At 36.1% G+C, this 11435-nt stretch overlaps 2 protein-coding genes across 2 annotated transcripts; one reads left to right on the forward strand and one right to left on the reverse strand.

The window, feature by feature from the left end:
- Positions 1-5077: 5077 nt before the first annotated feature.
- On the reverse strand, positions 5078-7849 carry LOC136039586 (uncharacterized; the record flags this gene model as incomplete). Its single annotated transcript, XM_065723442.1, is given in 1 exon segment — positions 5078-7849. A coding segment is annotated over 1 exon segment (1802 nt), but the record flags the coding sequence as incomplete, so codon positions are not given.
- Positions 7850-9295: 1446 nt separating this feature from the next.
- On the forward strand, positions 9296-9679 carry LOC136039126 (uncharacterized). Its single transcript, XM_065722611.1, has one exon. The coding sequence runs from the start codon at positions 9296-9298 to the stop codon at positions 9677-9679; it is 384 nt and encodes a 127-aa protein (XP_065578683.1).
- Positions 9680-11435: the final 1756 nt, after the last annotated feature.

Raw genomic sequence — 11435 nt, forward strand, 5'->3', positions numbered from 1 at the left:
GATTTTCAAAATTCCTCTATTTCTAGAATAAAAAAATTGCATTAATTTTAATTGCTAGAATAAGCCGAATGCATGTATTCGGCTAGTAGTTGTTTTTAAATAAAAGAAAAACAAGTTTTTTCCAACTGAGAGTACGGAACATCATTAAAACTTAAAACAGAAATAAATTATAATGTCAAAATAAATATTGACATTTCTCACTCCTTAGGTCTGGGACTAAATAAGTAGGGCCAAAAGAAAGACGGCAAAAAAATCGCCTTTACCGTTCCATTGAGCTTATAATACAATAAAATCCTTCAGGTTAAACTGGCAACACAGCATGTACATGCGGTACGGACACTCAGATCTTAAACGCCAAAGGGGTATGTGACTATCCCCCATTAACAGAATATAATCGAGCAACAAATGAATTTATTCAATTCAGATCAAATACACTAATCCGATCAAATAGTTATATAAATTTAGTCACACTGAAGTAGACCGGTTTTACTCGCAGTTCATAAATATCCAATTAAAACCAGATTACTTTACTTTGAACTCTGAATCGATATAATCTGATAATTTGAAATGTTCTCACTTTGAAAACTAGTTCAGTACTAAAATATCCGCGTTATTTTAGTCTTGAACCTCTTTTCTCTCTACTGGCCGCCGTCTCGTTTGAGGTTTTTTTTTGTGGAGTTTTATCTCACTTTGTTGTTATTTTAAACAAATTTCTTTAAAAAAATTTCTATACGTTCTAAAACTTCATGTTCACCTATCTCATAGCAACGTGATTTTAATGGCAAATATCCTCATACGAAAACATTACAGAGATAATTCAAAAAACGGTCACTGGAACCATTATTGTATTCATACACTGAGATATAGGCACTGACGCATCAAGAGTACCGCAAGGATATTTTCCAAAGACAAATGGAGGAAAGTACCTTCAGTTGCAGGGGCTAAAAAACCCCTCTCGTTAATTCAAAAAAAATTTGTTTTGGTATCTTGATTTACAAAGAATCGAAAAAATATTCTCACCCCCATATTTTGAAAATCCTTTTTCTTAGTATCCTCATTAAGAAAATAAAATCGAAGGAAATCCTTGCCCCTCCCTCCTATATTCTCGTGAGCTAGTACTCTTTTGGTTTTGGTTTTAACAGGATTTAAACGTGAGTAATTCTCACTTTCTTCTTTTGGTAGTTTTTTTTTTATTTCTTCGTGCTTCCAAGGGGAAACAATCAACCCCCTGGCGGCACCCGTGCCACACAGAACCATTACCTACAATATACACAAAGAGCCATGTGTATTATCAACTCAACGTATATTTCATTACATATATACAGAACAAACAAAATATTGTACATACTGTGCAAAAATACAACGAAAATAATTGTTGTTCAATATTGGCAAATTGAGCAAAATCAAAATGATTACAAAGTCTTACGGTGGTATAGTCAAGGCAAATACTGGGAATGTTTATCCTAAATAATATATGGAGTAACTGGAATAATTCATTATAATTAAACATTATAACAATCATGCATAATTACAAACAATTACTAACACAATTATAATTGAATGTAATTATTATAAACCATTGAAGTTACAAATAACTATTATGGTAATTCATAAAAATATATAATTATTGCATTTAATCGATACCTAATTATATATTTTCATACCAAATTATTAGCCTACTTGTACTGAATAATTGTGTGCTATAAATCTAAGTTATGACATAGGACAAAAGGTTCGTCGCTACGAAATGTTCGGCTGGCTTTGTTTGGCGGATTAGAACAAAAATTCTCCAAGTCTCTCGAGCAAGTTTCTCAAAAAAGAATTCTTCGACGAAAAAAAAAAGAACCCGAATGCTACGTGTTCCCAGCAGCTTAATTAGAAAATTTTTATTTACTATAGTTTTTTCGGCCAGTAAAACGGATTTCCGAAGCATTTCCGATGGGTTTTCAGGCACTGACTGAATGAAACCTGTTCCACGTCATGATCGGGCTTCTTAAAATCTTGAAACAAGCAACGAGGATGACGTAGTTCAGGTCTCACTGTAATTTTGCTTGAAAACACATGAAAGCCCACAAATTAATAGAGCTAAGGTGAGCAGAAATGTCATTTCTACTTTGTTGAGTAAAAAGGCTCAACATAGTATATTTTTAGGAAAAGTTTTAATATTTATGATATATCAAAATAAGACAGCTTAGTTTTACTTTTAAAGAAGTTAATAGTTATTTTAGAACATGTTTCTTAAACAACTGTTTTCCTACTTTATGAGTTTCTTGGCAATTGCATAAAAAAAAAAAAAAATCAGGTTAAATGTTTATCAGGATGGTGTACAGAAAAACTGAACATGAGTTACTAAATTGGACATTTTGTAATTAAATTGAGAGAGGAATTCAAACTGGAATTTTACATTCTGCAATTCAATAATGCATTGGGTATGATTTTGTACAGTCGAAGAAGTAGCTATTTCTACTAGCCACTTTTTGGCCACTGGCTTGAGACCAGTTTAAATTACCGTAAGTATACAGACTGGAAGATAATACTTGCATTACTGTAATCAAACGCACACCTTAAGAGCCCATCACAAACGAGTAGAACAATACAGAATTTTTTTTTTGTACAATATAGTGGAATACTACAAATAAACACTTGGACCCTATATCCAAGGACCGTCCTCAACAAAACAAATAAAGGAAGAAAATATAAAAGAAACTCACATTAAAAAAGGATTTTTAAAAATGAAATCTTTTTAAAACAGTCCTAGCATCATTGCTTCAGGAAAATTCAACCAGGATGCCCTGAAAAGATTTTAGTTTTAAACATGGTATTTCAATGTAAGTTTCTTTTATATTTTCTTTCCTTTTTTTGCTGAGGATTGCCCTTGGATATAGGGTCAAAATTTTCATTTGAAGTTCGAATTTCACTATTTTGTACAAAAAAAAAAAAAAATCCCCAGTGTTCCACTTGTTGTTTATGATGGAAAGGCAGCGTAGTCTTAGTCGCTATTTACGGAAAGCGAATCAGAGAGTGAGGCTCAGTGGCAAGGCCAATAGGCCAACATTCCCAGAAGAAACCTACAGACCCCTTGCTTGAGGCGATTTCAAAGTACCTGATTTTATAATTTATAAACTGAGGAGAATATTTGCACCTAGGCAATTAAACGCAAATACCCCGTTAGGGGACACCTCAGCACAGAGTAAGGCAGAAAAATGATAATTACAAAAATAACAATGGCTTTTTGCCCTTTTTCAATGGCTTCTGAGACACAAACTTCTATAATAAAAATAAATAGTATAAAAATAAATAGCGAAAAAACAATAAAATAATGACTGCACTAATATATGTACCAAAGGTACGACTCTTAGAGGGAGGGAGCGATAGAGGACCAAGAGGATTTTTCTGGGGGGGGGAGGGCAAGACACGAAAAAGTCCAATTTATTCCACTGTTTTCAACAGCACTCACTGACTGGCCCTTTAGAACAACCTCGGGAGGAAGTTCTCCCTTCTGTGCATACTAATGAGCGAAATTTTACCAAACAGCAAACTTGTTATAGTGTTGGGCTGCTTACTGCAAAGATTAGTTGCCAAGAGACGTGAAAGGTTTATAGGGGGAGGGAGACCTACAGCAACTGAAAAAATAGTTAAGTCTTAACATTCAGATGTATTTAAGATAAATTTAAGATGTATTTATCAAGCCCTAAGAAAGATTTGTCTCTCAATCCCAACTAATAGTTTGGGCATACATCTGAATCAATATGTCGACCTTGCAATATTAAAGTGGAAAAAAGCGATTTTCGCCAACAATCAACACTCAAATAAGGCATATAATTCAAACCGTAGAAAAATATTTAATACTTTCTTATACTTGACGGTAAATAGATAATATATCAACAGAATAATACGCAACTTTGAATTGAGTAAACACTAGTAAACAATAAGAATATATATAGGGAAATAAAATAGGAATATAAATAGGGAAATAAAGCCAAGACAAGGGAGACCTGGAACTCGGTCCAAGACAAGAGGGGATCACGCCATTGTCTTCCTTCCGAGGAGCAACAATGGGAGGTTTATAAACTACATTTGAGTTATAAACAACACAAAAAAAAATCAATAAAAATGAGACTCGGAAAAAAGGTGAAATACCAAACAGGTACGTAAACAGATCTGTTACAAAGTTACTCCATAGTTATACCCCCCCCCCCAATCAGTTTTTCCATTCAACTTCGTATATCACTGCAAACTAAAACATTTACTTATTCAGCAGGCGAGTGTGATGAGCAGCTTTTAGGGCAATAATAATACAGCTTACAGCTACAAAGCCTGTCTTAGTAAGAAAAAACTATAATGCCATCTATGATTTCTAGGTTAAAGAATGTGCTTCAATTATAGATAGTATATAAAGTTGAATATAGGAATCAAAATGCGTAATCGAGCGCGAAATTGTCCTATTCCGTATAAATTCATTGCAGATGTTCCAAAGTCCAGTGGTTAAGCCTTTAATAGGTAAGTTAATGCTGTAAACAGTGATTGATAATTTTATTTATAATAATATAATTGTTTCATACATCTTGATCCTATATTTTATCTTATTATCATATCTTATCTTTTTTCAATTGTATACTGTTTGTTTTGTTTTTTAATTAGTTCCAATTTTTTTATTTTCGAGTTGGCTATAAAAGGATAGTTCTATATATTTTATTTTCGAGTTGGTTGCAAGAGGGTAGAGTCGTCTTTGTATTTTTGTTTATGGTTTTTGGCAGGTCTGTGGTGTTTTAACACCTGAAAAAAAAATTAAGCTGGTGGAACTGGACTACAGAACGCTCGAAAATAGAACATTTAATCGAATTTTTTACCGAATGAGTTTTCGAGCACCAGGACAAATTCGCTCAGATCGCAGACCGTCTTCCATATTCAACCTAGTCAGACTGTTTAAAGTATCACAGACGAAGTGTTAATAGAATTTCTAAGGGCGCTATCAGCGTTTTTTTAGTAAACGTTTTCTTTTCAAGTAGTAGTTATTTTTCAGGCGTAACAGTAGTTTTTTCGTTAACAGCGTAGTAAACGTTTTCTTTTCAAGTAGTTTCAAGTGTTAACAGCAGTTTTTCAGGTGTTAACAGCGTTTCTTTAGTAAACGTTTTCTTTTCAGTAGTAGTTTTTTCCAAGGCATTAACAGTAATTTTTTCAGGCGTTAACAGCGTTTCTTTAGTAAACGTTTTCATTTCAGGTAGTAGTCTTTTCAGGCGTTAAAAGCGTTTCTTTAGTAAATGTTTTCTTTTCAGGTAGTAGTTTTTTCAGGCGTTAACAGCGTTTCTTTAGTAAACGTTGTCATTTCAGGTTGTAGTTTTTTCAGGCGTTAAAAGCGTTTCTTTAGTAAATGTTTTCTTTTCAGGTCATAGTTGTTGTTTTTTTAACTGAGCATTTGAAAATCCCAACCAAATTAAATTTATACATAAAAACTTTTTTTTTCTTAAAGTCGTATCAACCTTTGAAAACGCGAGGTGCAAAACGCTTAAAAATATGCAATAATAACATGATAATGGAAAATAATAAAAGAAGAACTATAGCGTAGAGAAAATTTTGGTAATACCACAAAAAGCAGAATCAGCAGAAAATGAGAAAAGGCACGTCTTTAACATAAATTTATACATATATTTTTTTTTTCTTTTTTACTATACATATTTTTTTTCAAAAATAAATTCTGAGGCTCTCCACTGTTTAATTGATCGTTGAAATTTAGATTAAAAGCTTGAGAAAAAATAAAGCTACTTTTATTGCTTAGATGTATATTTTGATTCGTCACGGTTTCTACTGGTGTCAAAATTTCTAATAAAAGAAAAAATGTGGGACACTCCTTGTTTTTTTTAGGGGGGAAATTATCCTTTTTTTGAGGGGGGAAATTATCCCTTTTTTTGAGGGGGGAAATTATCCCTTTTTCCCCTATGTGCATATTTAAAATTACATTGAAACCACACTGGCTAAAGAGCTTCATTGGAAACAAAAAGGGAAGTAAATTATCACATAACATTTAGGGCATATCACTACATGGAAGATTAAACGTACGACTCCTCTCCACTTGCACTTTCTACGGAGTCCGATCTCTTCGACTTTCTCGTCGAACTTTTCGCATCGCTCCTCTGTGAATCACTAGAGAAAAGTGCACGCAATTTCGTTACGCTCCAATTAATTTCCTCACGAGTTGCATTAATCACACGTGGCTGGGATTGTTCCTCATCTTGTCCTGGCAAAGACTGTGATCTACTAACCTTCTTTGACCTATCACGAGATCGAAGTCGTTCACTCGGTCCACGCACCCGTTCACCACCAATTTCTTCTGGTTGTTCATCTGAAATTTTGTCCAAATTCAGCCAAGAGCCGGATGTCTGGCAACTCTGATCTCTCATGAATTCATTAGCACTATAATCACTTTTATCAGTTTCAAAATCGTATGTTTGAATAGCCATATCCGTTTTAGCTTTACATTTAGTATTTAATTCTTTCTTCTCAGATTTTGCTTCGTGGATTTCTCGCTCGCGTCTTACGTTATCTGTTTTTGACCTGTGTCTCTCCTTAGGGGGCAACAAGGGGGGATTTTCATTAGTCAATCTTAAGCTACTTAAAAAGTTGGTGTCAATATGTACTGTTACTGGCCTTTGTCTTTTTATCGATTCTTTCCTATAGAGCTTAATTTCTTCTTTGGTCCTTTGTTTTGGAGGGAGGGGAGGTGGAGTCATTTTTGGAGGTAAAGATGGCGGAATGTCTCTAATTGACCCACAATTTGCCCTGCCTTGACAATGTACATTTGTTAATTTCTGCTCCTTTGTCTGATTATACTGTCTAACTGTATCAACACGTTTGGCTTGGGCTTCTTTAAACTTATTCGCGCTATCATTCAAAGTTCTCTGAGGCTCATAAACCCTCAAAGAAAATGGCTGACTATGGCGAGGCACTTCTTGATAAATTGACAGCTTTTTAGCAACTGTTTGTCTGGTCATCGTTTCCTCGTATGTCGGAGGGACTGACCGTGTTTCCCACTCTTTTCCTCTCGAGTTTGACCTTGAAACATGTGGTGTCAGGTCATCATCAGAGAGTGTACTCGAATCACCTACATCTTCCATATGTGGAGTTGATGTGCTTAATGACGGCCTAGTTCTACCGTAAATTGGCTCTGATGATATATAAGTCCTTGAAACTTTAGGTGAATTCTTCAGATCAGGTTGAGTTTTGGTTTGACGACGTACCCTAGCCCCAGAGTTTAATTTCGTCATGCTTGCCAAACTTTCATCAGAAGTACTACGTCGTAAGCCTCCAACATCATCATAAACATCACACCCCATCTTATTCCGGATTTCCCTGCGAAGAGCAGATCTTCTCCGGAACAGTTCTTGTCTCCTATGATTCTCTGAATGATCAGAATTCATTACTGGCTGAATACTCTGTCTTGGCACTGCGTATATATCATCGGCTATCGGAGACACATACGCACCAGAAAATTTATCACTCAATTTCGTTCCATAGATAACATTTTCAGTTCTAGATAGTTTACTCTTATAAACAGACTCATAAGGGATATGCACTTTCCTCATATTTTCATATGGAGACTGATCCCATCTAGGATCAGAGCCACATCCTGAGCTACTATAGTTTGATTTTCGGCTGCTAGAGGCGCTCGATTCGTTCCCCTCTTCTTCATCGACGTTCAATTGAGTATCACTTAGTGTTAAGCCTGAGTCACGACTCAAGTTCGTAACGGAATGTTTGTTGCGTCGCAAGTCACCTGGATGCTCGTCAGATTCAACAGGAACCAAATCTCTTTCTAAAGAATCGACCGATGAATCATCACGACGGAGCTCCCCTGCAATAAAACGTCCATTTATAGTAAACCATCTAATTACAGTTCAAAAAACGTCTACAAACGTTCATCTACGTTTATTTACAGTGTAATATTAATAAATAGCTCTGCCTATATAATTACATGACTGTTCGTCTACAAGCATCACCTTATATACAACAAACTGTTACTTATAGACTATAAATGCCTATTCATAGTCTGCAAGTATCTAATTACAATCTATAAAGAAGTTATAAAAACGTTTTCAAACGTTATCTATGTTAATTTACAGTGTATTATTGGCAAATGCTCCTGTCTAAGACGTTACATCACAGTTTGTCTATAAGTATCTGATAAAGACGTCTACATTTACTCACTTATTGAAAAACACTAATATCTATTTAATTAGATAACTCTTTGTCTATTTGCGTCAATTTACAGACTATGAATACCTTTTTACATACTATAAACGCCTTTTTAGTCTTTAAACGTTTCTGTTTATTTTATATTAATTGACAAATGGTTATGTAACTATGTGCCGATTTTTGTATAAACACCCTTCTACTTTTGTAGGTGTATTTTATCGGCAAATACTCCTATATGTGTAGAATAAACAAAAGTTCAAATGAAGATGGGTCTTTTTATAAGACAGTGAGAACAGATACAAAAATATGGATATTTCGGTCATATACACCAGTAGTCACCATCAGCTGAATTTTCTGTTGATGACGGCCACTGCTGATACTGATGACTGGTATATGCGGTTGAAATATCCAGATTTTTTGTATTTCTTTTCACTGTCTAATAGAAGAACTTATCCCTATTCTAACTTTTATTTATTCGCCATAGAAAGATAGAGCGGTTTCAGAAAAAAAAACTAATTTAAGGTATACCGTTGAAAATCCTATCTTATGTAATTACAAGATACCTTTATTCTTGACTGTTGCGTAAGGAAAGTGTTCCTGAAGATACCTTATTCATGATTGTTGCGTATATAAAGTCTGGAGTGAGTAAGATAAGTATTTTTCGAGGGAAATAGCTGAGAGAATCACGATACGGACCAGAAGCAAAATTGTTGATTTTGATTCTGCTCTGGCTCTCTACGCTCTTGAATACCAGGATCATTTAGCTCTTTTTGATGAAGCAAGTGTCCACAACCGCATCAGCGGTTGTGGATCACAGCATCAGAACCACTCTCAACTTTTGAGATTAACGGCCAAGCTGTCGATGTGGTACGGCAGTTCACGTATCTCGGATCAATTATATCCTCAAGTGGGACACTTGACGCCCAAATCTCAGCTAGATCAGCCAAGGCAGGCTCTGTGTTCCGACGACTTCTGAAAGCAGTCTTCCACAAACCGCAAATTAGCCGCAATACTAAAGTCCGAATTTACAACGTCACCGTCTCAAGCATCGTGCTGTACTCATCTGAGACGTGGCCGATAACCCAGACACAGCTAAGAAAGGTCAATGCCGTTCAGACTAGACATCTGCGTCGAGTTGAAGGCTACAATGATCGGCAATACTGAGATCCTGAAGACCTTCAATCTGGCGAACCTCTCTTCCCAAGTAGAATCCCGCTCTCTATGGTGGTACGGCCACCTACTCGGTCTCCCGCTACGTACCTCCGTAAAAATCATCTCGGACTTCAATCCCTCGGAAAATGGCTGGAATCGCCCTCGAGGAAGGCCACGCACTAGATGGGCTGATGAAATAAACCAACGCTGGCTCAGCCGCAACATCACCCCAAATGAGGCCCCATCCTTAGCCCTAGACAGGGCTACTAGGAGAAGACTGACGGCGGTGTCAACCAGTTCTCTTTACGCTGGCGACCCTGCTGAGCAAGAGCGCTAAGTCAAGTGTCCACAATAAACAGTTTACCATAATATTTTACAGAAGCGATTGATATAAAAACAAAAAAAAATACATAAGGACATTACTTTAAACAGAGATACTAGGGTATTTTTAAAATGAGGGTATTTATGAAGGTTTTACCTGACAATTGGTATCGGGGTATTCAAATGATAATTTATTTTTTTTTTTTAAAGACACAATTATATTCCAATTATAAAAAAAGGATCTATTAGTCATGATAACACAAGTCAAATCAATAGACAGGCTGTGCCTAATGTCGTTTGTTTTGAATTTCAGTTACTTTTTCGCTTTTGTTCAGATTACTTCAAATAGTTCGTTTTTTCTTTCACCGATAGCACCTGCTTGAATTATCTTTGACCCGAAGGTTGGTTATGCCCGAGGGGGGGGGGGAATCGGACCAGATGGAAGGACAGCCTTCAAAAGCTCCTCGACATGGCCGACACTACTAATGTCGAGGCCCCCCTCATACCAGCAGATTGATCCACCTGGAGGAACAAAGTTGTTACGCTCTCTACGCCACATTTCAGGTGGCAGGAGCATTAAGTTTTTTTTTTTTTTCAAGTTCAAGTTATTATTTCAACATTCACAAATCAATAAATAAAATACAACACTTTCGCGCTGGGGAAAACCTATGGGGATTTGGACATATCTACCTATTGTTCTAACAGCTTTATTTTGTAGAATTTGTACTCTTCCATAATTGGATAAGAAGTTGCTGCTCCATGGGAGGCAGCCGTAGGAGATATATGGATAAACCAACGAATAATATATAATTAGAAGTATCCTCTGTGGGAGAAAGTGCTGCAGACGCCGAAGTATGCTCATTGTTTTTTTTTCCAGGGGTGATCGTATCGACCCAGTGGTCCTAGAATCTTGCGAGAGGGCTCATTCTAACGGAAATGAAAAGTTCTAGTGCTCTTTTTAAGTGACCAAAAAATTGGAGGGCACCTAGGCCCCCTCCCACGCTAATTATTTTCCCAAAGTCAACGGATCCAAATTCTGAGATAGCCATTTTATTCAGCATAGTCAAAAAACCTTATAACTATGTCTTTGGGGACGAGCTACTCCCCCACAGTCCCCATGGGAGGGGCTACAAGTTACAAACTTTGACCAGTGCTTTCATATAGTAATGGTTATCGGGAAGTGTACAGACGTTTTCAGGGGTATTTTTTGTTGGGGGAGGGGTTGACAAGATGGGGATATGTTTGGGGAACTTTCCATCGAGGAATGTCATGGGGGAAGAAAATTTCCATGAAGGGAGCGCAGGATTTTCTAGCATTATTAAAAAAAAACAATGAAAAAATAAATATGTGAAGTTTTTTCAACTGGAAGTAAGGAGCAGCATTAAAGCTTAAAACGAACAGAAATTATTACGCATATGAGGGGCTCACCTCCTCCTAATACCCCGCTCTTTACGCTAAATCATTTTTAGTGATTTCAACTATTTATTCTACGGCTTTTGTTATTCAGGGGTGATTCTTAATGAATTGGGACAAAATTTAATCTTTAGTGTAAAGAGCGAGGTACTGACGAGGGGGTGAACCCCTCATATATGTAATAAAAACATGAGATTACAAAAGTGCGTTACGTAAGCTAATTTATAAGTTACGTTTATATTTTACTAATAAAAACATTCGTAAAAATTAAAAGTTGTAGTTGCCTTTTTAAGTAACCAAAAAATCGCAGGGCAACTAGGCTTCTTCCACCGTTCCCTTTTTTCTCAAAATCATTCGAT

Source organism: Artemia franciscana, chromosome 19, assembly GCF_032884065.1.
Source record: "Artemia franciscana chromosome 19, ASM3288406v1, whole genome shotgun sequence".
Classification (NCBI taxonomy): Eukaryota; Metazoa; Arthropoda; class Branchiopoda; order Anostraca; family Artemiidae; genus Artemia; species Artemia franciscana.